General features: G+C 52.3%; 1 protein-coding gene across 2 annotated transcripts in view; it reads right to left on the bottom strand.

Annotated features, from left to right (window-relative positions):
- LOC144273450 (arf-GAP with SH3 domain, ANK repeat and PH domain-containing protein 1-like) overlaps positions 1-27,684 on the bottom strand; it is a 116,828-nt gene that overhangs the window by 59,923 nt on the left and 29,221 nt on the right. Inside the window, exons 1-11 of one of the 2 annotated variants that reach the window (XM_077832031.1) lie at positions 24,978-25,054; positions 21,664-21,774; positions 19,654-19,703; positions 19,417-19,546; positions 12,280-12,365; positions 11,726-11,801; positions 10,084-10,170; positions 8,982-9,082; positions 2,249-2,318; positions 1,295-1,382; positions 419-467 (exon numbers count right to left, since the gene is read on the bottom strand). In XM_077832031.1, the coding sequence (XP_077688157.1) occupies positions 419-467; positions 1,295-1,382; positions 2,249-2,318; positions 8,982-9,082; positions 10,084-10,170; positions 11,726-11,801; positions 12,280-12,365; positions 19,417-19,458 (599 nt within the window). In that variant the 5' untranslated portion in view covers positions 19,459-19,546; positions 19,654-19,703; positions 21,664-21,774; positions 24,978-25,054. Of the gene's footprint in view, positions 1-418; positions 468-1,294; positions 1,383-2,248; positions 2,319-8,981; positions 9,083-10,083; positions 10,171-11,725; positions 11,802-12,279; positions 12,366-19,416; positions 19,547-19,653; positions 19,704-21,663; positions 21,775-24,977; positions 25,055-27,684 lie in introns of those variants that run through there. The other variant, XM_077832030.1, reaches the window with a different exon arrangement.

Genomic DNA, 27,684 nt, shown 5'->3' with positions numbered 1-27,684 from the left:
TTCAACCCCCACGTTCACAGCTGGGGATGGGCAAGAGAAGGAGGCTGGAGGCAGCAGACCTTTGCAGGCAAGTCCCACTGCTCCAGCTGGTGCTAGGGACGGGCAACACGGAGGCTGCTGGCTCTTCTGCTCCACATGCAGGCCTGGGAGCCCGGGGCCATTGAATTCCAGCCATGGCCTTGGGCAAATCAGGCATCAGCAGCCCCTGCCTCAGCCTGGCTACCCTGCTGCCCTCCCTCCTGGAGGGGCGAGGAGGATGCAGGGCTCCAACCTGCGGCAGAGGAGTGAGATGGCCCAAGGAGCTGCCTCCCATTCAGCAGCTCACAGGGCTGGTACTTGTCCCCCACAAGAAGCCTTATGCCACTTGGCCATTCTGCTCCCGACTCAGCGCAGTCCCTGCTCCCACTCTGGTACTTACGCGGTGCATTCCTGCTCGTCCTCCGCCAGGAAGTGGTATGTGCGGTTATCTGAGATACACAGAACCATGTGTGTTTAGACCTGAGACAAACCGGCAGCCAGAGGGCACCAACGCCGCCCAGAGGCAGCTCTCTGCACTCCCCATGTGAGGGGTGTGTGGCACAGTCCAGCACACAGAGGGGAGCCGCTCCTACGCCATTCACTCGCTCAGCCTCTGCGGCCAATGTGCATGGGGTTAGCACCCTGCTTGCCCCACCCGAAGGTGGTGCCAGGGGGGCCAGGTGCAAGAGCTCTGGCCCACATGCCCATAGGCTGCAAGCATCTGAGGCTGTGAAGGTGCTACACCACTGAGCTCTACCCCTCTTTCTCTGTCAATCTTTCCTCAGCCCCAAGTCCTTTCAGGAAGCCAGCCAGGGTGTTGTGTTTTACTGAGCTGCACGTACAGCACCAGGCAGAATGGGACCCTGACTCGGAGCACTGCTGCCATACCAACACCTAGGAACGCCTGCGGTGGGCTAATCTGCCTGCATCACAATGTGCTTGTTACCAAACCTCCGCTTTCCCCTGCTAGTGCCACCCGGCCAGCCAGACGTCCAGCATGGGCATACGCTGGCGAATCCCGCTGGGGAGATTCCTTTCATCACAACACCCAGGCTCTGTGTTTGCCAAGCAGCTTGAAAGCTCAGAACTGCCAACGGCCTCGCAAACCTGCTCCGTATCCCCATTCCCTGGGCCTGGCCTAGAGCTCCCGATTGGAACCACACAAGTAATGCCCCTGCCCTGCACCTTGCTGCATTGGTTCCCTGAGTCAGAAATTCAGCATGCGGCTGCCCATCGGGCCTTCCCCAGGCATTACGAAACAGACAATGGGACTCACGTGAAACGAGGTCGAAGCACTTCCTATCATCCGGGTTCGGCTTCACTTGGCAAGTCAGCAAATTCAGGTTGGCTGGTGAGCGGTTTAGCTAGTGGATGGAAGATGGAGTACTTGCAGCATTGCTAGAATAGCAACCCCTGGGGGCAGGTCCCGGCAATGCTCCCAAGCGATTAGGGTCACTGAGGCAGGGAACAGGGAGGAAGAACTTCTCAGCGGTTAGGGACAAACCTAAACTTGGGAGACTCAGGTTCAAGGCCCTGCTCTGTCAGAGCCTGCCGGTGTGAGCCTGGGGAAGTCACTTAGTCTCTCTGGCCTCAGTTCCCCTTTGTCCATGGGGATAACAGCCCTGCCCTGCCTCCCACGGGAGCTGTGAGGGGAATCCATTGAAGCCTGTGAGCGCTCAGCTAGGCCAGTGACAGGGGCCAGACAGAATGCAGTCGGCCTTCCCAGTAACCCATGCACTTTGTCCTTGCCGGTGCTGTCATCAATAATAATAAACAAAATCACAGCAATGACCTTTCCCCTGCTCCTGGATGCTGGGTGCGCTCTCCGTGCTGGCTCTCAGGCTGGGCAAGACCCTAGTGATTTGCCTTTGGTCCACTGAGGGCACAGGGACTCCAGCCTCAAAGGAAAGACTCCAGTGGGCATTGGGTCAGGCCAGCAGCATGGGGTTGGAGAAGATCATAGAATCATAGAACCAGAGAATATCAGGGTTGGAAGGGACCTCAGGAGGTCATCTAGTCCAACCCCCTGCTCAAAGCAGGACCAATCCCCAACTAAATCATCATACTCCAGGGATTCCAGTCAGGCTCAGGGAAAGCCACTAGACTCACTGTGGGTAACAAAGTGTTAATCATCTGCACAACCCCCCCGGAAGGCACTGAATCCCACAGGCCTTTTCAGCCCACCACTTCTGAGCATGGGCCATGAAGGTGATGGAGGCACCGGCCCTACCGTGCTGTGAAAGATGGTCAGGTAGCCATTCTGGATCGTGCACTTCCTCTTCTGCCAGACCTTCCTCAACCTGAAAATGAACCGGGAATTCTCTCATTTCAAAGGAGATGCTCAAAGTCCTTCTGCCCAAGGGGCTGGAGACCCTTTCAGCCAGGGACCAGCCTGTCAAAGGAGCGTGCAGAGCAGCACCACTGCAGGCACCCATGCAGAGAGGAGAGGAGGGCACAGCTAAGGCCACAGCTTCTGCTCCTGACAAACTGCCTGGCTCGTGCAGGTGGGAGGTAGTAGCAAGAGCAGGGCGGGGGAGCCCTTGGCCTGCCCTGAGCTGAGAGAGGTGGCCTGTGGCACGCCGCAAGAGGCGTGATGGATGGGCAGCACAGCCTCTTACTGGAGACGATGTATATAGCATTTTCCCCAAGCCATGGGCTGGCCTTGCTGCCAGTCCCAGCCTGGCAGAGCTCACTGCGAGGATGTGCTCCAGGCCTCTCAGTTCATGCGCTTCCTTCCACTTCTAGCGGTAGCCCTTGCCATGCCCTAGATTCCTCTCCTGCCTTGATATTTACACCTCCCATGGGTTTGTAAACTGCCTTGTCCCCTCCCCACCTGCAGGCACTGCTCAGCCAAGCCAAACACATTACACCCTTCCAGTCTCCTTCGCACATCGATCCCTTCAGCCCCTGATCATTTCCATGGTTTACCTGGCCTCTGTGCTGCCATATTGCCCTGCAAACTCTTGACAGATTTGGAACTGTCTGTAATAAGGTGGGCAAGGTAATATCTTTTACTGGTCCAGCTTCTGTTGCTGGAAGGGATAACCTTTCAAGCTTATACAGAGCTCTTCCTCAGGTCTGGAGAAGGTAACCAGAGTGTCCAAGCTGGAGGTTTTTAAGAACAGGTTAGATAAACACCTGTCAGGGATGGTGTAGAGCAGGGTTTCTCAACCCGTGCGTCAGGATCCAGCATTGGGTTGCCAGAATATTTCAAAAGGTCACATGGCAGCTCCTGTGACTCCTGTTCCACGGGACAGGCTGGGCTCACCTCTCTGCTCCAGGCACTGCAACCTCTGAGGTCCCTGTGCCACTCAGCTTTGGCCCAGCTGTCATAGAATCATAGAATCATAGAATATCAGGGTTGGAAGGGACCTCAGGAGGTCATCTAGTCCAACCCCCTGCTCAAAGCAGGACCAATCCCCAATTTTTGCCCCAGATCCCTAAATGGCCCCCTCAAGGATTGAACTCACAACCCTGGGTTTAGCAGGCCAATGCTCAAACCACTGAGCTATCCCTCCCCCCCATGGCCTGTGTAGGACCCATGGATCTTGAAAAGTGTGTTGTGGGGAGTATTGATCATCATAGCAATGGAGATATGTCTGCAGGTTTTGCATCTGTTGTTCTGGCAGGGTTTGCTGCCGCTTTGAGCTGTTGTGTCCTGGTCTGTGGGGAACCTGCTTCTGATGATGAGCATAGTGAGGTTGGGAGGTTGTTTGAAGGCCGGAAAAAGGGTTCAAGAAAGATTTCTTTCAGGATGTAGTCCCCATCAAATATGGATTGTATCTGTTTGATCATCATGATCATCATGACAGGCGTCCCAGTACGCCAAATATGAGTGAGTGGCAATGCCACCCCAGGAGCCAGGTCACAACTCCACTCTCACAAATTCAGGGGAGCAGTCGGGAGCAGGGCCAAACCTGAGCTGTGCTGCAACCCCTGAGATTGCAACGCCCAGGGTGGAGAGCCAAGTCCAGCCAGCCCCACAGCACTGGAGCTGCGGGAGCCACCGCTCTGGGGTGAGTGCTGGGCAGGACCCAAGCCCCCTGGGGGCAGGATCCAATCAAAACCACCCGAGGGCCTCTACCCCCAGACTATTTATTGGGTTGCAACAGGCCATAAACATTTACAAATGGGCCCTGAGCCCACAAAGGTTGAGAACCACTGGTCTAGATAATACTTAGTCCTGCCTCAGTGCAGGGGGCTGGACTTGATGACCTCTTGAGGTCCCTTCCAGTCCTAAATTTCTACGATTCTAAGGTGGAACAGATTGTTAAGCAAAAGGGGTTCACATGTTGTAGGAGACCATTTAAAATGAAGTGGGCAATTAGTATCTTTGCAGTGGATGACAATGGAGGGTTTCAGAGTAGCAGCCGTGTTAGTCTGTATTCGCAAAAAGAAAAGGAGGACTTGTGGCACCTTAGAGACTAACCAATTTATTTGAGCATAAGCTTTCGTGAGCTACAGCTCACTTCATGGGATGCATACTGAGGGTTAGTAGGCAGCAGGGTATGTTACAAATTGTTGTAATGGACCATAAATCCAGGGTCTCTGTTAAATCCATGGTTTTTAGTGTCAAGCAGAGAGTTATGAATTTAAGGCCATGTCTACACATATATCGCTGCAGCGGCGCAGTGTACTGATACACTGCCGTGCATGCGGGGAAGACGCTCTATGCCAATGGGAGAGAGCTCCCCCGTCGGCATAATAAAACCATCTCTGCAAACGGCAGATGCTGTATCAGCGGGAGAAGCTCTCCTGCCGACATAGCGCTTTGCACACCAGTGCTTAGGTCAGTGTAACTTACGTTGCTCAGCGGGGTGGTTTATTCACACCCCTGAGCGACATACATTTTGCCAACATAGGCGGTAGCATAGATATAGCCTAAGTTCCTAGGCTCATCTTTTGAAGCTGTTGTCCAGGTTTCCTTTGAGAGCGAGGACTGAGAGGTCAGATGTTGAGTGAGCCTTTTGTGAAAAGTGTTTGCCTACATGTGATCTGGTGTTTTTGTCTTTTTTCATTTTTCTGTGAGAGTTAATTCGAGAGCATAGTGATTGTCTGGTTTCAGCCACATACTTGGGGGATTTGATACAGTGGATGAGGTACACCTCATGTTGGGATACGCCTGTGTAGGACCCATGGATCTTGAAAAGTGTGTTGTGGGGAGTATTGATCATCATAGCAATGGAGATATGTCTGCAGGTTTTGCATCTGTTGTTCTGGCAGGGTTTGCTGCCGCTTTGAGTTGTTGTGTCCTGGTCTGTGGGGAACCTGCTTCTGATGATGAGCATAGTGAGGTTGGGAGGTTGTTTGAAGGCCGGAAAAAGGGTTCAAGAAAGATTTCTTTCAGGATGTAGTCCCCATCAAATATGGATTGTATCTGTTTGATGATACCTCGTATGGATTCCAGTGTGGGGTGATAGATGACAGCCAGGGGTATACAGTCAGAGGCTCTCTCTTTTTCTGTTTTGAAGCGGGTTCTCCCCAGGAATTTGGGTGGCCCGTTCCATGATGCAATCTGCTTCTCTGGTGGATTGTCCTTGCTTCATCAAGGCAGTTTTAAGTGTGTTAAGGTGTGTATCCCTGAGTTTCTCCTCAGAGCATAGTCTGTGATATCTGCGTGCCTGGCTGTAGATAACAGATTTCTTGGTGTGTATGGGGTGGTTACAGGATCTGTGAAGGTAGGTGTGGTGCTCCATGCATTTCTCGTATATGGTTGTCTGTGGTGTTCGTCTTCATGGACTATTCTGGAAAAATGCCCCACAAGACCAATGATATACTTGAGCTACATTGATGATATTTCCATCCTCTGGACAGATGACTTAAACTCCCTCATAGATTTCCAACACAACTTTAACAGCCACCACCCATCCATTAAACTCACTCTAGAACACTCCCACACCAGCATCAACTTCCTGGACACCACAATCAGCTTCAGCACTGGAGCCCTACAGACAGCTATGCACAACAAACACATGGATCACCACATCCACTTTCAGAGATCCAGTAACAGTCCCAGACATGCCAAGAAATCTGTTATCTACAGCCAGGCATCAGATACCACAGCATATGTTCCCGAGACAAAGTCCGGGATAGACACCTAAACACACTTTAAAACGCCTTCACTAAACAAGGACAATCCATCAGAGAAGCATATTGCGCCATTGAATAGGCCATCCAAATACCCCAGAAGAATCTGTTTCAGTAGAGGGGAAAAAACCCCACTGACTGCACACCCCGAGTTGTCATCTACCATCCCACACTAGATACAGCATATCATCAAACAATAAGAACCCACACCTGGTGCAGACTACATCCTGAAAGAAATCGGTTCCAGGCGGCTGGGTCGGTGGGGGACTGCGCATGGCAGACTGGAGGATCCCGCCAGTGCACGCTGCTGGAGCGGTGATTGCAGTTGGTGGCGGCACCGGTGAATCTCAGCAGTGTTTCTCTTTGTTCTCTGTCCTGGACTCCTTGGGAGCTGCAGCAGTCAGGCTGACATGTGACTTCTCTCCCAACTGGGCCCGGCTCAGGGAGGCGGTGCTGCATTTAGGGGCAGTCCCAGGCTGGGATCTGCCCGTATGCCCATGGCTGTGCTTCTTGTGGTCAGAGTGGAGCTCCTCAGGCGGCGGCGGTATTGACAGATACCTGGGCACACGAGGCACTTACAGAGACAAAGTTCCCTGGCCCCCCGTGGTCGGGCTGGGAACGACTGTCAAATGGTGCCGTGGGTGACCGCACGGGCTTCTCCGAGGCATTACAGGCAGCGCTGGTGCTTGTCACGCACAGAGGAGGCGTGCGGCCACAAAGCCCAGGTCGTGAAGCCAACTGGCCAGGCATAGTCTCCAGGTGGGGAAGTCTCCCCAATGGGAGAAGAAGTCCTAAAGGGAACCTAACTAGTTACAATACATTATAAAAACAAGCAGATACTATCTATAACTACGTACACAAAGGCAGACCAGACTATCAACTCTCTGAGCTAGGCTAAGAACACGGAGGAACAGGGGTTCTGACTCTGGCCATGCAGTGGTAAGAGGGAATCGGAGCGGAGTCGATGCACACAACCTCTTATAACCTTGGCTGTGGACACAAGGACAACGCACGATGCAGGTCAACAGGCACTGCTACAGAATTGTTCCCGCACGTGTGCACCCAGGTTTGGAATCCATATAGGGGCCATCACCTGAAGAAGAAAGAGGACTCCTGCTATGATAGAGACGTGTGTAGGCCTGCTGTTGTCTTTGTGACGAAGTGGGACTGTTCTTAATGTTTCCTCCGAATAGTGTGGGGGTGCCTCAGTTTCCCCTATGCAGTTCTTAAGTATCTAGGTGGTGGGGTAAGGGTGTATGATCATTGCAGAGCCCTAGAGGGCAGGTGTGTGCAGGGGTCTGGACACAGAGAATGGCCAACACCCTGTTTCCTGGCAACTGATGGCCTGGGCCCTTCCCCCCCCTGCAAGGTGAAAGCTGAAGGGTTGGAGAACAAAGGAATCAGGTGACCACCTGGCCCAGGAAAGGAACAAAGCCCAGAGGAGGAGGGGCTGGAGGGAGTTTCAGTTTGGGGCTGGCTGGGACATGGAGTGAAGGGCAGACGTGGTTGTCTGGCTCACTGCCCCCCAAAATGGACCCAGCTGAGGGGTCCTGTTCTCTGCACCTATAAGCTCTGTGTTAGACCATGTTCCTGTCATCTAACAAACCTCTGTTTTACTGGCTGGCTGAGAGTCACGTCTGACTGCGAAGTTGGGGTGCAGGACCCTCTGGCTTCCCCAGGAGCCCTGCCTGAGCGGACTCGCTGGGGGGAAGCACACGGAGGGGCAGAGGATGCTGAATGCTCCGAGGTCAGACCCAGGGAGGTGGAAGCAGTGTGAGCTGTGTGTCCTGAAGACAGGCTGCTCACAGAAAGGCGACTGCCCCAGAGTCCTGACTGGCTTCATGGGGAGCAGTTCCAGAGCATCGCCCAGGGACTCCGTGACAGTTTTAAAATCCTTTTCTCTCATGAAGCTGCGTTACTGCTGTTCACAATAGACAACAGGAGCAGCCTGGGTCACTGTATTCATCACAGCTCCCCAAGGGAAGAACCACAGGTTCGTAGTCCAGTCGGACCTGCTGGTCAAACGTGGTTGGAAAACAAGGACCTGGTCTGAGTGGGGGGGAAATCACAGGACTCCACCCACAGAAGTGAAAGCTAGAGGCCTCAGATCTGGAGGGGATGCATTCAGAGAGACCCAAGGTGGGGACAGGTGCAGCCTGATCTGGGACACCATCGTAGTATCTTGGTATCCCAGCTACCTTGTGCTCCCTCCCATTGCGTATAAGGCAGTGGCGCAGATATCTGGCTTCTATTCCTGGTTCTGCCATCCACCACCTGTGGCCCCTTCACTGCCCTGTGTCTCCCCTGGCCCCTCTGTCACAGAGGGATCATGGTACTGAGCTCCTGTGAATGGCTTTGAGGTCTGCAGGAACATCACTGTTCCATCATTTAATATCTTCCTTAATGATGCGGGGGAGCGACACTAGTGCAGTGTGCAGGGGAGGCTAACCCGGGCAGAGCGTCATGCCCATTAGCATGGGGAGGATAGGAAAGGGACCTGGAAAGACTTGGAACTGGTAGAAAAAAGCCCAAAGGAGGTTCAGCTCGGGAGTCTGCAGTGAATGCTCCTGGGGATGATCCTGGGAACACAGTGCTGCCATCCCTCAGCCCAGCCCCCACGCAGATTGTCACTAGAAACCCACTCCCCCATGTTATTTCTCATTCCCCTTTGTTTATGCTGCTGCCCCTAGTTTTCATTGCACAAAGCAGGATTCCCGTCTGATCCAAAATGAACGCATTCTGACGGAGACACAGGGTCACGGTCAGCTCAGCAACTCAGCTGAGGGGGCGGAGGGGCTGCACTGGAGATCCTTACTGTCTACGCTGCAGACGTGTGACGCTGCACTTACCCATCACCGTACGGACTCTGCACTTACCCATCACTTTTCTTAAAGAGGTTCCCCGATTTCTCGGTCCCATACTGCTTGTTCCCCTGCAGCTGGTGCATGTTGTACCGTAGCTGCTTGCTAGCAGAGTCCTAGCAGACACAAAGAGGTAGTCGTTAGCCCATGCCCATCTCTCCCTGGGGTGACTCCTCCTGACGGCATATTCCAGACCGGCATCTTAGAAAGGTCCCACCCAGGGAGGAGATGTGATGTTAATACACAGTGCAGCGAATGTGGCAAGAACCAAACTCGGAGAGCAGTGCCCAGGGAGCAAACACAGACAGAACCGAGTGGTACGAAAGCCACAGATCCCTCAGTCCGCTCCCCAGCACTGCCTCATTCCCAAGCTGGGCATGGGAAGGGAGAGGGAGCCCAGCCCTGGTTCCAAACTGCTGCAGGGCAGTAGTGACCGAAGCCATTCCTGCCTAGCCGCTCTCCGTGGCCTGGCTGAAAGGAGGTGTGTGTGGGAGGGGACGTGGCCACCATCAGAACAGGCCCCTTGTGGCAGCGGCAGCAGAGAGGCCAGTGACAGAGTAAGCCCTGGGGAGGCTGCCAGCGTGCTGGGTCCACGAGCGGTCAGGTTGGGCGCTCCTGTCATTCGGGGGGGTGCTTACTGCTGAGGGGAGTAGGTGGGGGTCTTTCCAGAGGAGTGTTGGGGTGCTGGAGATGCCTGAGGGGTGAGAAAGACATGCCCTCCACTTCCCTTTCCCCAGCTGCTCTGGGAAGAGTGGGCTCCAGTCCCCTGGGCTGCAACTCCATCACCTTCCAGGCACAGGAAATTCACTCACAGCATCCAATCCACAGCCCCCAAAGGAGAACTTTGCAGAGCCATGGATAGAGCAGAGCCCTCACCATCCCCCCGGCCCCTCCGGATTTGAGCAAGGAGAGCTGCTTCCCTTTGTCCCCTTAGCTCCCTGGGTGGGGGGGTGCAGCTCATCTCACAGGGCACAGCCCACAGCCAGGAAGGAGATGCACTTGCAAATGCATTGTTCCCTACATGAGCTCCGGGGATGCAATGCACAGACTGCTCTCCCCGTGAATACTCCACCAGGCAGCCATAATGGCAGTGCCTAGGAAGGGGGACCCGCTTTACCTCTTTCTGCTCCAGCTGTAACGCTGTTTTCAGGTGATCCCGGAGGGAGCACAGCTGCTGCTTCTCCTCGTCCTGCCTGACCTTCATCTGAAAGGCATCACACCACAGTGATTTGCTGAAGCAGGGGAGCTGGATTGCACTTTGCCTCTGTCTGTACATCCCACTCATTCTCTTGGGCAAGACAGGCCTTTCTCATCCCACTCATTCTCTTGGGCAAGACAGGCATTTCTCATTCCACTCATTCTCTTAGGTAAGACAGGCCTTTCTCTCCCATAACACATGCGTTCCCATTCCTGTGGGAAGCACCATACTGAAAACACAGGCCAGGCTGAGGCTCTCCCCCCGTGCAGCTACACGGCACAGGGCACGTATTACTGTAATACAAGCTTCTCCAAAAGCCCATCTCCACGAGAGCAGCTCTATCTACAGGTGCAGGGAACAGCAGTATTTCCTCACTGCTCCTCAGCTAGGACAAACGGAGCCTGGTGGGTGCCCAGTGGCTATGCTTTGAATGCATTATATAAACAATGTGTGCTCAGGACACGCCATCATGACAACAGCTGTTCATGTTTCTGAACCAGGCACTGACTATCCAGAAGACTGAAGCTTAATATGGCCCCCTCTTGAGATGAGTCAGGAATGAAAACAGTCAACAGGATCAAAGGTTCAGTTTGCCAGAAAACGACAGTTAATTTTCAACGTACCTGTGAGGCAGACGCATAGCTGAAGGGTTTGCGTGTTTTAGCATTAAGGGACACTGCAAGTGCTGCATATTATGCCCTGTTCTCCATTCCTCAAGTTACTGATTGTGAATAGATTGTATTGAGACAATGTATTGGAGGGGTTTTTTAAATGTTGTTTGTATTAATGTGCTACACATGTAAAGAGACCAAGAGTGTTAAAAGAACTGGCACTGAGCCTTTTCTGGAGAACCCGCCTTGGGCTGGTGAAGTCAGTCTCCATGCAAAATATCAAAACCAGCCAGCTGTACATCTATTAAACTCCAAGTTACTGTGGGGAAAGCACGTAAAGAAGGCTCCAAAATTACCTGCAGTGTTACTGAGGGCTCAGCACTAAAGATGAATACTTCACCCAAATGAGGATTGCATCCTAATCCTCATCAGAGAGTTATAACAAAAGAAACGCTTTAAAAAGATGATAGGGTTATGGAGTGTATAGTAGCATCCTCAAATCTTTTCATGAGCTGTATCTACTTATCCTAGCTTTCAAGCCCTGGGAACTTTCCACTTAGCCTTTAAACCTTCTCTACTTCCTATGGGGTAGGACTAACATGTTTCAGGTTCCCAAAAAGAGGATACTGCTGGAGAGGGGAAGAGGGGGTACTGGGGGGAGAGGGAGGGGTTGAAGAATTTGGCGGGGAGGCTGCAGTTCCAGCTGTCAGCCCCCCACGTGGGGTTGGGGGGCAGGGGGAGAGAAATCCTGGACAATTGCTAATATTTTAAAAATCCACCTGGACAGAGATTGGCAGACCAAAACCGAGGTCATGACCCAGAAAATTGGACATATGAGAAGCCTCCTTAGGGGTAAAAAGAGACTTTAGGGGGTAGACATTCTTGCTCCAGGGCCCATGCCCGCCTCTTGCCTTGGTCCCCGGTGAGCTGGCGTTATGATGCATACTCACTCTCTGTAGCTCAGGGGTGAGCTTCTCTATAAACTGCTTAAGCGTCTCTGTTGCCTTTAAACATTCCTGGAAAAAACTAACAGGAGAAGCGAATGTGAGAGAACGGTTTGAACTAAACCTCCTAGCATTGACAGTGCTGCATGTACAAAACATGCCGCTGTGTGTTGCAGTCCTTAGAGCCTTTGCTTTGCAGTGTCATTATTAACCCTTTTGGGCCAACAGTCCTGGCCTCACACACCTTATTATCAGGAACCCCAGATTCTCATCATAACCAGTGACAACAAACCGAGGAGTGGGAAGTCAGCACTCTAATTGCTTTTGTATTGTACTGTCAAAACGCAAGTACCAAGTACTGTAACTTGCAGGACAAACACTATCATAGAGTCCTACGGCTACACCATCTCCAGAGAGAGAGGAAGCTGACATGTTGCCACACAGGTGGAGGGTGACTGCAGGATATTTGTTCACTGCAAAATAAATCAATGCCTAGGTCTCCTCAGTTAAACTGGCAAAGAAAGGGAGGATAAGGAATAAAGATAACCGATCACTCTTACTTGAACTGAGCATTGCAATGCTTGATGTGGTTCTGCAGCAAGTCCACTCCTTTCTTGGTTTGAATCTCATTCACTTTGATCAGATACTGAGGGGAAAACACACCCAGGAGTTGGTTCTTGTTACCTGCTGGGTTCTGCATTGTTTACTTATCACCCTCCGTGTTGCCATCCCTTGTGAATAATGTGATTTTGGCCCCCACTACTGCAGTCTTGCAATTTTGTGCTAGCTACAGACTTCTTGAGAAGCAAGGCAGAGACCAGCAAAGACTGCCTAACACAGTGTTGTGTAGCCCAGTAGGTGGTGCACTCATCTGTAAGCCTGGAGACTAGCCCCAGCTATTCAATTAGCTCCTATTAACACTTCCGTGCTCTTCACAGCTCTTATTGTGAGCCAAGCTTTCATACAAATTCACTGATGACTGGGAGTGAGGTCATTTAATGCTAACTCAGGGTTCATATTAGAAGGCCAAGTCTCCTATACTTTGCCACACACCTCAGAATATGCATGTCAAACTAGGTTATTGTGTATCCCATGCTAACACACTGTGGCTCGGTTACTCTCTAGAAGCTAGACCACATATAGAATGTTATGACTCTGCTACACTTCCATACTGAACAGGTCTGGTTCTTAAGGTCAAGTGTCAGTGACTCAGGTGTTTACATCCAGAGGTCTTGGGTTCAAACCCCAGAGATGACCCAAATAGGTGGTATTAAATTTAGCTACCCAGTCTGTAACCAGTACACCACAATCTATTTTCAGAGCCAGAAACAGAAACCAAGAAATCTGATGTCCAGTGTTACACTGTCTCACAAATATTTGTGTAACCCACTGCCTCTGTGTGTGTTGTGGCTCCCTATCAGATGGTCCAACATAGAAAACATCATCATACAGGCCCTGGTTACTCCTGTAGTTAATGTGGAAATGGTTTGCGTTGAAGGCTCAAATATGTATGTATAACAATTAGTGGAAGGACCCTGAAGTAACTACTGGAATGACTTTACATTGCAGAACCTTGTAATTAGAAGTGAATGTGGATGTTCTGCTAGTTTCTTTTACTGTTGCATTTTCAGGGCATGCATTTGGCTAATGGGAGCTGGCCCTTTAAGAATAGAGTGTGGCTGACAGTGCGTTTCAGATTAGGAGTGCGTGGGAGATTTTGCCTGTGTGCAGAGAGGGAAGACCCAGCCTGCGTGAGCTCCAAAGTGGCTGGAACATGAGTTAATAAACTCATCTTTCCAGAAAGCAGCCTCCCCCTTCCTTTCCCGGTCACTCCTATGAGGGAATGGATGATTGAGGGTGTCGCTACAGACCTGTTTGCCTCTGTGTGGCTGGTTTGAATCCCACCCAGTCCAGCAGGGATACAAGCTTCTTCCTTTCTAATGGTAGCAACTACTGTATGGAAGTTACCTAACACGTCCTGGGTTTAGTTGCTTATAACGATGCCAAACTTTAACAAGTTGGGCTGAACTTGTTCATGCCGAACATATGTCTCAAACTCAATAATTTTGGAAAGTTTCAGCGGAAACGGTGTTTCCAGAGATGAGGTCAATGACAGCTAAGTAATTTTAACAATACTGAATAACTTTCCAGCCTTTTTCATGTATTGCATTTCTTATTATGTGCACTGTGGCAGCAGGAGACAGGCCCAGCCCTGAGAAGCATACAGCCCACACAAAAAAAGGAGTCACTGAGTTTAAGGCCAGAAGGAATGACTAGACCATCAAGTCTGACCTCCAGTATTGCCCAGGTCACCACCTCCACCCAGCTACCGCACATGAATCCAACAATTGAAATGAGACCAGGAAGAGAGACAGACCAACTCCAGGAGAGGCAGGGCAGAGTGCTGGGCAGCAAACAGCATGGTAGGGCTGGGGTTTCTCTTCCCTTCTGGGTGGCGGGTTGTTTTTCAATTCAGTTCTTTCCTTTTTCAGTTTTTTTGTGGGGGAAGCGGAGAAAGGGTTGGCTTAGTTTATTCCTGTTTCTCTTACAAATATTATAGGGAAGGGGAGGGGATGGGAGAAAAGACAGGGGACAGGGGGAGGGAGAGAAGGAGAGGACCCTGGGGGACACTTGGGAGTCAGACTGTGAGGAGAGGATAGGAGGGAGCTGGAGTTGGCAGCCAATTCAGCACAGGAGAAGTGTGCTCATAGCAATGCTGCAGATAGCCATCTGGAGTCCTGGGACATCATCAGTGTCTGAGGGCCCCAGTAGGGTTGCCAGATGTCCGTTTTTTGACCAGAACACCCAGTCAAAAAGGGACCCTGGCGGCTCCGGTCAGCACTGCTGACCAGGACATTAAAAGTCCGGCTGGCGGTGCAGCAGGGCTGGCAGGGTCCTTGCCCGGCTCCGGAGCGTGGCTACCAGGAAGCAGCTGGCATGTCCCTCCAGCTCGGGGGCGGCCACAGCAGCTCCATGTGCTGCCGCCGCCTCAAGCACCAGCTCCGCAGTGCCCATTGGCCGGGAACCACAGCCAATGGGAGCTGTGGGGGTGGCGCCTGCCGGCGGGGGTCGCACATGGAGTCACTTTTCCGCTCCCAAGCTGGAGGAACATGCCAGCCGCTTCCCAGGAGCCGCCTGAGGTAAGCATCGCCCAGAGCCTGCACCCCAACCCCCTACCCCACCCCTGAGCCCCTCCTGCACCCAAACTTTGAGTCAACAGTGTGCCCTTGTTGCCAAGAAGGCCAATGGCATTTTGGGATGTATAAGTAGGGGCATAGCCAGCAGATCGAGGGACGTGATCGTTCCCCTCTATTCGACATTGGTGAGGCCTCATCTGGAGTACTGTGTCCAGTTTTGGGCCCCACACTACAAGAAGGATGTGGATAAATTGGAGAGAGTCCAGCGAAGGGCAACAAAAATGATTAGGGGTCTGGAACACATGACTTATGAGGAGAGGCTGAGGGAACTGGGATTGTTTAGTCTGCAGAAGAGAAGAATGAGGGGGGATTTGATAGCTGCTTTCAACTACCTGAGAGGTGGTTCCAGAGAAGATGGTTCTAGACTATTCTCAGTGGTAGGAGAGGACAGGACAAGGAGTAATGGTCTCAAGTTGCAGTGGGGGAGGTTTAGGTTGGATATTAGGAAAAACTTTTTCACTAGGAGGGTGGTGAAACCCTGGAATGCGTTACCTAGGGAGGTGGCAGAATCTCCTTCCTTAGAAGTTTTTAAGGTCAGGCTTGACAAAGCCCTGGCTGGGATGATTTAATTGGGGATTGGTCCTGCTTTGAGCAGGGGGTTGGACTAGATGACCTCCTGAGGTCCCTTCCAACCCTGATATTCTATGATTCTATGAAACTCCCACCCGGAGCTGAACCCCTCAGCCCCTCCCACGCCCTAACTCCCTGAGCCCCCTCCCGCACCCAAACTCCCTCCCGGAACCTGCACCCACACCCCATCCCAGACCCCAATGCCCTGCTCCAGCCCTGATCCCCCTCCCACACCCAATCTCCCTCCCAGAGCCTGCACTTCCTCCCGCTCCCACGTCCCAACCCCCTGCCCCAGCCTTGAGCTCCCTCACGCACCCAAACTCCCTCCTAGAGACTACATTCCGCACCCCAAATCCCTCATTCCTGGCCCCACCCCAGAGCCCATACACCCAGCCAGAGCCCTCACCCCTTCCCCTCCCACACCCCAACTCCTTGCCCCAGCCCAGAGTCCCCTCCTGCATCCTAAGCCCCTCATCCCCAGCCCCACCCTGGAGCCCTCACCCCCTCCCGCACCCAATCCCCCTGCCTCAGCCCAGTGAAAATGAGTGAGGGTGTGGGGAGCACAAGTGACAGTGGGAGGGAGGATGGAGTGAGCTGGGAGGGGGCCTCAGAAAAGGGGTGGGGCAAGGGTATTTTCTGCAATTAGAAAGTTGGCAACCCTGGGCCTCAGAGAGGCCATGTCCTGTGCCTGTTCCTGTTGATGGAGTTTCTCTGACCCTGGGGCTGGCTCCTCCCTGGGATTTCTTTCTTTCTCAAGGGAGTGGGGGCACCACATGATCCTTGGTACCCTGGCTGGGGGTCCCTGCATAGTTCTGGATCCAGGAGTGTTGGGTGAGGAGTAGTCCCAACTGTGCCCCATCCAGCGGTGCCGGAATAGTGGGGGCCAGGGGGCCATGGCCCTCCCACTTTTTGGCAGGGGCCCCTCTTATTCCCCCCCAACCCCTGTCCCCCCAGCCAGGCCAGCAACTGAAGCCTGGCCGGGAGCCTGGGCAGCTGTGGAGAGCTGTGCTGCGGACCCTCCACTTGCCAGGGGTGGGGGTAGAGTCGAGAACAGCCTCTGGCCTGTTTCCTCACCCTGTGGGCCCCCCGCCCAGGGCAAGAGGGTCCTTGGCTCCCCACAGCAGCCCATGCATGGCCCTTACCTAGACACGGCTCCAGCTGGAGGGCAGAAGGTAAGAGCCACACGGACAGCTGCCCTGGCCCCTGACACATGGGTCAGATTTGGTTGTCTGAGTTATAAGGGGCAGAAAATTGCCATTTGCACATGCTCAGCATAGAGTCTTAAGAAGATAAGAGCGGCCATATTGAGTCAGACCAAATGTCCATCTACCCCGTATCCTGTCGTCCGACAGTGACCAATGCCAGGTGTCCCAGAGGGAATGAACAGCACAGGTCATCATAAAGTGATCCATCCCCTGTCGCCCATTCCCAGCTTCTGGCAAACGGAGTTTAGGGACACCATCCCTGCCCATCATGGCTAATAGCCATTGATGGACCTATCCTCCATGAATGTATCTAGTTCTTTTTTGAACCCTGTTATAGTCTTGGCCATCACAACATCCTCCGGCAAAGAGTTCCACAGGTTGACTGTGTGTTGTGTGAAGAAATACTTCCTTTTGTTTTGTTTTAAACCTGCTGCCTATTAATTTTATTTGGTGACCCCTAGTTCTTGTGTTATGAGAAGGAGTAAGTAACACTTCCTTATTTACTTTCTCCGCACTTGTCATGATTTTATAGACCTCTGTCATATCCCCCCCTTAGTCATCTCTTTTCCAAGCTGAAAAGTCCCAGTCTTATTAATCTCTCCTCATATGGAAACTGCTCCATACCCCTAATAATTTTTGTTGCCCTTTTCTGAACCTTTTCCAATCCAATATATCTCACACAGCATTCAAGATGTGGGCACACCATGGATTTATATAGAGGCAATATGATATTTTCTGTCTTTTTATCTATCCCTTTCTTAATGATTCCCAACTTTCTGTTAGCTTTTTTGACTGACACTTTGAGCGGATGTGTTCAGAGAACTATCCACAATGACTCCAAGATCTCTTTCGTAAGTGGCAACAGCTCATTTAGACCTTGGCATTTTGTGTGAATAGTTGGGATTATGTTTTCCAATGTGCATTAGTTTGCATTTATCAACACTGAATTTCATCCGCCATTTTGTTGCCCAGTCACTCAGTTTTGTGAGATCCCTTTGTAGCTCTGTGCAGTCTGCTTTGGGCTTAACAATCTCGAGTAGTTTTGTATCATCTACAAATTTTGCCACCTCTCTGTTTACCCCTTTTTCCAGATCATTTATGAATACGTTGAACAGCCCTGGCCCCAGTACACACCCCTGGGGCACACCGCTATTTACCTCTCTCCATCCTGAAAACTGACCCTTTATTCCTGCCCTTTGTTTCCTATTTTTAACCAGTTACCGATCCATGAGAGGAACTTCTCTACTTGCTTGTAAATTCACTGAATGTTCCATTGCACCAAGCGTGCTCCCTGACCCCTCCAAGGAGGAGGGAGCTTGTGCAAGCTACATTTAGATGGCTAGGATGAAGGCTACACCCAGGGCCCCATGGGAGCTTTCTCTGGATGCTTCCAGTTCCCCATGCAGGGCCAGCTAGGCTGGGGACTCCAGGGACTCAGTGGGGGAGGAGGAGACCGTTTAACAAGGAGGGGGTTATGTTTATGAGGCAGCAGGGAGCATTATGGGGAAGGGACAGGCTGTAGATCAGTTATAGTGGAACCTGGCTGCTGCTCAGAAAGGACAAGAGGCTTGGGGGCGTTTCATGAGGCACTGGGCGAAGCTGACGAGACCTGAGGAGCACACGAGTCAGACAAAGCAGCTGTCTGGATGTCAGGAATAGCAAGGGCTCTGTACCCAGTGAAGGGGGGGACGCAAATACAGTTGGCCTGGGCATGGGCAGCGCATGACTCCCACATTTGGGGAGGCGGGGCATGAGCGCTGGAAGCTCCTGAGAAGTGGGGGGCCACTGATGCCCAGACTGTGGCCCTGCGCCCTGCTCCGCCTCGAGGCTTGGCCCCTTTCCCCCGAGGCCATCCCACCCCTCTCTGCCCTGAGGCCCCTCTGCCTGCCCCTCTCTGCCCCCTCCCACCACTCGTGCCTCTCTGCCCCTCCCCCAAGCCCCGCCGCTCACGCTTCTTTGCCCCCTCCCCTAAGACCCTGCACCAACTGCTCGCACCTCTCCGCCCCGCTACCTGCCCACCACTCGGCGGGTGGAGAGGCATGAGCGGCAGGCGGGGCAGGGCTTGGGGGAAGAGGCAGAGTGGGGACAGGAAGAGGAGCAGTGCAGGCGGGGCCAGGGGGAAGAGGATGAGCACCACGGGGCCTTGGGGCAAAGCAAGGGCCAGACTATGACCCAGGCACCCTTTTGGAGGCAGGGCTCCAAAGGCACGGGCCGGCGGCATGCCTCCCAAGGGAGGTGCGCTGCATCCTGTTTGGGGAGGTTTAGCATCCCCTAGCCTCTTCTGCCCTCTGCTCACGGGCCTGGGGAAGGGAGAGGGGATGAGCACAGTTGTAATTTCTGTAAATTCAACAAGGTATCAGACTACAGGAAACAAGGCATCTGGTCAAAAATGAACAGTAGGAACATCTCTGTGCCACACAAGAAGCTGAAAAGCAGCCACCAGGAGCTAGGCTGGCTGGCAATGGAAGAGGCCTTGATATAATCCCCACAAATACATTCAACTGGAGTTAAAAAAAACCCATAAAAATGTGAGAATTAAGAGTCTTCCTCTTCAAGAGTTTCCCTTCCCCATCCCCGAGCCACTCTGCACCTTTCCTCCCACAGCCCACGGCTGAGACTTCCAAGTTCACATCAGGTGGGAGTTGCAGAGAAGAGGCCAGTGCTGCTCAGTGGAAAGGGTCATTGCTCTAGGTACTTGTGATGCTGCTGCTCCCCCACCCCTTACCTCACACATGTTTAACTGGAACATCCTGCGCTCCTTCTCCATCTCCTCAGCGATCTCCCCTCCCACCACCTCGCTCCGCACCAGCCCATGCTGCTTCGCCAGCTCCCGCTTCTCCTTCTCAATCTTTGTGCTTGAAGAAAGGCAAAAAACACCCTGAAAGGCTCCCTTGGGCCAGGCTTTATTAGAATCGGCTCCCGGTGAGCCTGAGTAAAGAGGACAGGGGGCAGGTCAACTTACAGTTTATTCTCATAGTCTTTCCAGGCTTTGTCAAAAGGCTTTTTGAAGTCCTGGTAAGAGACGGGTAAGTGATTAGTGACAATGGCCCCGTACAATATGCCCCCTGTTCCTTACCCCTGGCATGGCGGAGCTTTCTACGCAAACCACACCGCACTGCTAGCCTGCCTAGTCAGGGCCCAAATGTGCGCTCTAGCCTGTTTGTTACGGCCACGTCTGCTGCCCGGCTAGTAAGTCAGCTGGTCTGTGTGTCCCATGTAGTGGTATCCTTTGGACGTATCATTCCGAACCTGCAGGGGCTGGAAGCTGTGCGGGGGACACCAGAGTGCTCTCTACAGCTACCCCCGGCCCCCCACCCCCATGCTGCTGGACTGAAACTGTTGCACTCACCTGCTGGAGAATCTGCACCACCTCACTCTGCACATTGCTGAGAGTGAGTTCCCCTGGTGCTCCTGCAGTGTGCATGAAAGCTAAAACAGGAACCCCCCCCCCAAACACATGCACACACACAGACCACACGTGTATACACAGACCCAGAGCCACACAGACTTATGTTCACACACGTGTGCACACAAGGATATACAGGCACGTAGATTTTATAGCCAGACGGAACCATTAGATCGTCTAAGCTGACCTCCTGGCTAGCATGGGATATTCAGTTTCATCCCATTACCTCTGCATTGAGCCAAATAATTTGTGTTTGGTTAAAGCATGTTCCAGAAAGGCAGCCAGTCTGGATCTGAAGACATCAAGAGATGGAGAATCCACCTCTTCCCTTTGGAGTTTGTTCCAATGGTTAATCACTCTCATGGTTACAAATTGGGCCTTATTTCTCATTTTAATTTGTTTGGCTTCAGTGTGTAGCTGTTGGTTCTTGTTCTGCCTTTCTTCCATATGTTAAAGAGCCCTTTAATACATGGTATTTTCTCACCAGGAAGGTGTCACAGATCCTTCCTGGCTGCCCAATAGGATTGCTGCGAGGGGAATCATAGATTCATAGATATTAAGGTCAGAAGTGACCATTATGATCATCTAATCTGACCTCCTGCACAACGCAGGCCACAGAATCTCACCCACCCACTCCTGCGAAAAACCTCTCACCTATGTCTGAGCTATTGAAGTCCTCAAATCGTGGTTTAAAGACTTCAAGGAGCAGAGAATCCTCCAGCAAGTGACCTGTGCCCCATGTTACAGACGAAGGCGAAAAACCTCCGGGCCTCTTCCAATCTGCCCTGGAGGAAAATTCCTTCCCGACCCCAAATATGGCGATCAGCTAAACCCTGAGCATATGGGCAAGATTCGCCAGCCAGATACCCAGGAAAGAATTCTCTGTAGTAACTCAGATCCCACCCCATCTAACATCTCATCACAGGCCATTTGGGCCTATTTACCATGAATATTTAAAGATCAATTAATTCCCAAAATCATGTTATCCCATCATACCATCTCCTCCATAAACTTATCGAGTTTAATCTTAAAGCCAAATAGGTCTTTTGCCCCCAAGCTGTGCTGTGGATTTCCAGGGGGTTTCAAGCTCCTGGAGTCTGAATAGAGCCCAACCACTGCCCGAATCTCGGGGCCCTTAAGCACATTCTCAGGCTGCAGACCTTCTAGCTGGCAACCCCGAAGTGTTGGAACCTGCTGTCCAGCCACCTAGCCCCTCTGGGCGCAGTGCTGACCCTTCAGACCCTCTGCCAGAACTCCACCCAACAGCAGGAAGCTTCTGGTTTACACTTCAACTCTTTCAGGGGCAGACAGCAGTTGTGAAGCAGTCAACACACACGCACGCGCACACACATTTTATTCAATATATCAACCCTACGCTCTTTATACTTAGGCCTGGTCTACACTACAGAGTTAGGTCAACGTAAGGCAGCATCCACACTGCAGTGGTGCTCCCACCGATGTCAGTCACCCACTACATCGACTTAACTCCACCTCCGCGAAAGGCACAGTGCTTAGGTCGATGTAGTTAGGGTGACACAGTGTCCACGTAGACACTGCGTTACTTACATCGCCTGTTGGCAATCAGCTGGGCATGGGACTGACATCTGGAGTCTCCCTCATACCCCAGCAGAGCCGTCAGCTCCAGGACAGCACCCGCAGTTCATCACTTTTCTCCCCCTTTCAAAAAAAGAACAGAGCAGGGGTACATGACAAGTACTCCAAGGGTGTTCTGCCCACCCTCCCCCTTTCAACAGCACATCTGCTTTACTTCTTATTAATTTAAACTTCATACAGTCAGTCAACAAACAGATAAACAGTTCCAATCACCATCCCAAAACACAGTTTCATGACAACATTCTAGATCAGTTCCCAATGTCACACCCCCTTGGGGCGAGGTGAAGTGTGTTTGCTTCCCCCATCCCCCTCAGGTTTAATTACACCTCCACTGACCAACATGAAACCATAGATTAAGGGGCAATTTTCTCCCTCCTTAACCTCAAGACTCCACCCAGCAGTTGCTTCACACCTCTCTAGGGCTTTTCCCACATTCTACCAAGCATCATTAATTGATAGCACTCTTTACTACCCAGAGTCACCCTCATGCCAGGGGAGCTCTGACACTTCATGTTTCAGCTGTGCCTCAGTTTCCCTTCCCCTGCAGAGTTTTGAAACCTACCACCTATTAGCAGTGCCTAGTTTCCTTGCTCTCCGTGGAGTCCTGGGCCACAATGTTGCTTAGCTGTCCCAGTATCCCATAGCTATTAACATTCTGTCCCAGATTCTAGCAAGTGCCTCTTCCTGGCCTCCCCCTGGGATTGCTGTGAGGGCAATCTCAGCCTCTATGCTCGGGATTCCCAGAGGTGTATCAAGATCCTGGAGCCTGAACAACATTCAGCCACAGCCCCTGTCAGAGAAGGTATTTATATACTCAAGATTTATTAAAAATTAACATCAATGAGCCAGAGAGCTCCTCAGCCAACATCTTTAGAACTTTTGGGTTTAATATTTATCCCTAGCAGCTGGTGTTAACATCCTCAGTTACTAATGGAAGGTTACTTGGAAGGTATTTCTTCATCCTCATGTGACACATGCACATCATCCTGCTTCTTTCCAAATCCAGAACAGAAATATTTATTGAACACTTCTACCTCTTCTGCATCATTAACAATTTTACCATCTTCATCGAATAATGGGCACGTGCACACACACATCAATACAGAGAAGCACACCTGAAAGCAACACACACTTACACACACATGTACGAAGGGTCATGGTGGATTCTCCACCACGGGCAATTTTTAAACCAAAATTGGATGTTTTTCTAAAAGTTCAGCTCTAGTTCAAAGAGGAAATGTTCCAGGGGGGCCTCTAGCCTGTGCTATACAGGAGGTCAGACTAGATGGTCACAATGGGCCCTTCTGGCCTTGGAATCTATGAAAGTAGGAGAGGCATGTACACCCAGCAACACACATCTACAGACACACCCATAGCCACCACGTGCACACACAAACAGATGGGGGGGAGCTCCCTGGGAGAGCGCATGTTAGAGACCGCGGGGGGTGGGCAGGAAACACCGGGTGGGGGGGGCGGCGAGGAGCCCACAGAGGCCGCACACTCCCATCAAAGGGGCCTCCACTGAGAGGTCACAAGGGTGTACATTTGCCTGGGGAAGGCCACAGAGGGCATGATTTGACAGGGGCGGGGGCAAGGGTTTACTCGGAGGCCATGGGAGGTGCACACTCACACCAGGGGAGACCCCGCTGGGAGCTCACAGGAGGTGCATACTCACCCAGGGATGCCCCGCTGAGAGACCAGGGGTGCCATGCACTCACAGGGGGGCTCGCTGGGTGGCTATGGGGGACATGCACTCACCTGGGGGCTTCCTGGGGGGCCATGGGGACACTAGGGTTGCCAACTGCTCATCACACAAACCCAAACACCTATGCCCCGCCCCTGCATCGCCCCTTCCACAAGGCCGTGACCCGCTCTTTATCCCCCCTGCCTCTATCGCTCGCTCTTCCCTCACTCACTTTCAGTGGGGTGGGGCGGGGGGTTGGGGTGGAGAGGGTTTGGGGTGCAGGCTCTGGGAGGGAGTTTGGGTATGGGAGGGGCCTCAGGACTGGGGCATGGGGCTGGAGTGTGGGAGGGGGTTTGGGGTGCTGGCTCCAGGAGGGGGCTCAGGGTTGGGGCAGGTGTGTAGGGTGTGGGAGGAGGTGAGGGGTGTGGGCTCTGGGAGGGAGTTTGGGTTCTGGACAGGGCTCAGGGCTGGGGCAGAGGGTTGCAGTGCAGGAGCGGGTGAGGTTTGCAGGTTCCAGCTGGGCAACACTTACCTCAGGCAGCTCCCAGGTGGCATCACATCGGAGCTAAGGCAGTCTCCCTGCCTGCCCTGGCCCCATGCCGCTCCTGAAAGCAGCCGGCATGTCCCTGCGGCCCCTGGGGGGGCAGAGGGCTCCATGCGCTGCCCCTGTCTGCAGGCACCACCCCCGCAGTTCCCGGCCAATGAGAGCTGCAGAGTCGGCGCTCGGGCCGGGAGCAGTGTGTGGAGACTCCCTGCCCCCTCCCAGGGACTGCAGGGACATGCTGGCCGCTTTCGGGAGCAGCATGGGGCCAGGGCACACAGGGAGCCTGCCTTAGCCCCGCTGCGCTGCTGGACTAAAATCTCCTGGTTTGGCTTCAATAGCCTCTGGGAGAAGGAGCCTGATTCCAGGAGACTGCCAGCAAAACCAGGAGGGCTGGCAACCCTGGGGACATGCGCTCAACAGGGTCTCCCTGGGGGGTCCTGGGGACATGCACTCGCCAGGGGGTCCCTGGGAAGCCATGGGGACACGCAGTCACTGGGGGTGGCCGGTAAGGGATTTCTGGGATGCCATGCACACTCAGTGCAGGAGGGTGCACGCTCATCCGGTGAGGGAGCTGATTGGGAGGCCATGGGGGATGCTCACGCGGTGATGTAATGGGAAGCTATGAAGTATTTAGGGGTAAACAGGTTCTTTTGTTCCCTGGGAACTCCCATGATACCCCTTGGTTCAGCCAAAGGGCTGCAGGCAAATTGGGTCAGAGAAGTGGGAGGAGTGAAGAGGTGGGCGGGGACTTTGCCCTGCTGTCAATCGCATCTATGCCTGCGTCCTGCTCAGAGAATGGGGCAGGCTGGAGAACAGCAGTGGCAGGTGGCTGCGTGCCAGGGCCCTGGAGACAGAGATGGAGTTTTCCCAAGGGCTCCAGAGCACTGCTGGGCCCAGCTGCTCCCACAGAGCTCACAACCCAGCTCTTAGCACATCTCCTGCCTGCTACTAGTGAAACCGGGGGGCAGGGAACATCCTTCAACTGTGCAACCCCTCTCCCAGGGGCCATCCTGACAGGCCAGCTCAGCATCGACTCACCCCTTTGAGCTCCTTTAAATCTCTCTTTACCAGCGAGTCCAGGGAAAAGTTAATGTTGTGAGACAAGCTCTGCAACTGGAAAGAAAGGAGAGAGACTCTGAAGCCTGCATTGTGAATCCGCCCAGCACAAAGCCAGGCAGTGGTTCACACCCACTTTGCAGCCTGCAGGAGGATCCCCCTCAGCGCTCTCATCCTAGAGAATGGCTCCTTGGGGAAGCACTTTTCTTATGGATTCTGTTGTTTGCCATCTTTTCCCTTGGGCCCTGATTCTGCAGCTGGAGGACAAACACAGCAACCTCCACCCCACCTGGAGCAGGCAGGGTGTGGAGGTGTCAGAAGGAGCCCTGTCTCGTCCCACGCACCCTCAGGCATGTGGGGCAGGGGCTGAGACTCCCTTGCTGGTTCCTCACATCGTGCAGGTAGCTGGGAGGTTGTGAGGGAAAGGCCGGTGTTCATGGGCAAAGGGCAGGGTGGAAAATATTCTCCCACAACCAAATCCAAGGGGATTTTCACCAGCCTTCTGGAACGCACATGTCTGTCCCACTCCAAACACAGAGCTTCCAGAGCAGTTCAGAGAGAGAAAGAGCGTTTGATATGGGTAAAAAACGTTGGCTACTTTTCCTTTTCTTAATTCTCAAAAAACAATTCTGCTCATATTTTAAAGAGAAAAAAGCCCTCAGACAGAAACCAGAGCTGGAAAATTCCAGGCTGAAAGATGAAACTTGACCAAGTTATAAGCAACTAAACCAGGGCCTCTAAAATGAATACATTTAGCCAACCATAACTGGAGAGGTCACGTGCCAGCTCTAATTCCCAGACAGGAAACCTCATTGGCTTTCAGTTATCACTATACAAGGGATTTTTGAAACAAGACAAACACTGCAAGGAAACGAGATTAAGTCATTTCACCATCTATCCTACTCTCTGAATATATCAGACACCCCGATAACTTCAAACCACAACCAAAGTCTAACTCAAAATGCAATTAAAGCCTTAACTCCAACCCTTACAAGTGTGTTCCCAGCAGGGAGCGGATTCTGAGCAGTGTAATTCAGGAGTTGACAGAGCTACACAGGTGAGGAGGATCAGGCTCTGTATCATTTGTATTTCAGAAGAATCTGGAGGCTACAGCTATGATCAGAGTCTGATTGTGCTAGGTGCTGTACAAAGACATAATAAGAGCCAGCACCTGCCCAAAGGGCTACATTCACAAGGGGATTTTGATGCCTACCTGCTCTTTAGGGGCCCACATCCAACATGCAGGCACCACTGGCATTCACACAACCCCTACTCAGCTGCCACATATATTCCCTACATTCCCAAGAAGCGTGCGCAGAACTGCCTATGTCCTGAGGACAGTGCTGAGCAGCTCAGCACCCTCACTCATGCCTAGCCCTAGCGGGAGTCTCAAATGAGACATTCTCTATGTAACTGCTCGCAGGGGCCAATCCAATAGGCATACTCAGAGCCTTCCTCCCACAATAGCCCAGGGGTAGGGCACGCACTGGGGTGTAGGAGACCCAGGTTCAAATCTGCCTGATCTGGAGCAGGGATTTGAACCCAGAGCTCCCCCATCCCAGGTGAGTGGTCTGGGCACAGCACCACCTCTGTCATTTTTTGTGAGCAAAGGCCTAATTCTTTTTGGGGCTCCTTGGCATTTCCCACTGGCTGGCCCAAGTGGCTCCCTGCTCAGCAGGCTGGCACATGAGCAACCCTTTCTTAGGATCCCCACTTCTCCAGGCATGGCGTGGGGAGTAAGGAGCCTAACTGGGGATGAGGAATCCACAAGGTGGCAGGGTCCCTAGGAGTTGGCGTTGAAATGCCCAGGTCCCCCTTGTGAATGTAGCCCAAAGCACTTAGCTCCATACAAACCATTCCCCACGCAGCACTGCAGCTGTCATGTCTCTTCCAATCTTTGGTAGTTTTCTTAAAGCCCCAGCTCCTCGAGTCATGTGAATAGATGAGACCATCAGCTTCCATTAAAAAAGGAAGTTTCTAGTCCTCCTTGTTGTGGAGAAAAGCATGGAAACATGACCTGAGTGCAGCCCACAGGCTCAAAAGCAGAAGGCAAAGTGAAAGAACCTGTTTATGTTTTAAAATCTCATGACTGTTGGAAGGCCTAACTCAGGCTTTTTGAATACTTGGGAGAAAGGACACTGGCTTCACTTTGCCGATGGACTTGGAAAAATCAAATCCTGGGGGAGGAGCCTGTCACAGTTCAGGGAAGGTCAGCTGTATCCCGCAGTAAGGGCAGCCACTCCGGGCATTCAGCTCCTCAATTATTGCCTTTTCCAGCACAGACCAGCTGCCCTAGGACACCTGTTTGCTTTCTCTTCAGGGACAGAGAACAGTGCAATTGCTACAGAGACAAGTTACCACCAAAAATAAATAAAAAAGTAAAGATTTGATCAATTATAGACCAGTGTGAGTTTCAGAAGTATTAATTTTCAGTTCAAAAACAGTACAAATGGAAGCAGCAAAAATAAAATGTCACACACATTTTAGGAAACATGACACCAAACAATGGTGTATTAATTCAGTATAATTTCCATCAGTCCTGTCTTGTCAGTGGGAGGACTGTGTGTGTTTCCTCACTATACAAAGTACTGGAATTTGGGGTTGCCGTGCAGGAAGGAAAAGACGTAAGTCATCTTCAACAGAAAGCCCAGGAGCAATACTTGGAATTGTGGTTAAAGATGACTCGCAT

This window comes from Eretmochelys imbricata, chromosome 13, assembly GCF_965152235.1.
Source record: "Eretmochelys imbricata isolate rEreImb1 chromosome 13, rEreImb1.hap1, whole genome shotgun sequence".
In the NCBI taxonomy this organism is placed as follows: domain Eukaryota; kingdom Metazoa; phylum Chordata; order Testudines; family Cheloniidae; genus Eretmochelys; species Eretmochelys imbricata.
Note: the sequence above shows the minus strand (reverse complement) of the source record. Positions and strands in the feature narration are given on the sequence as shown.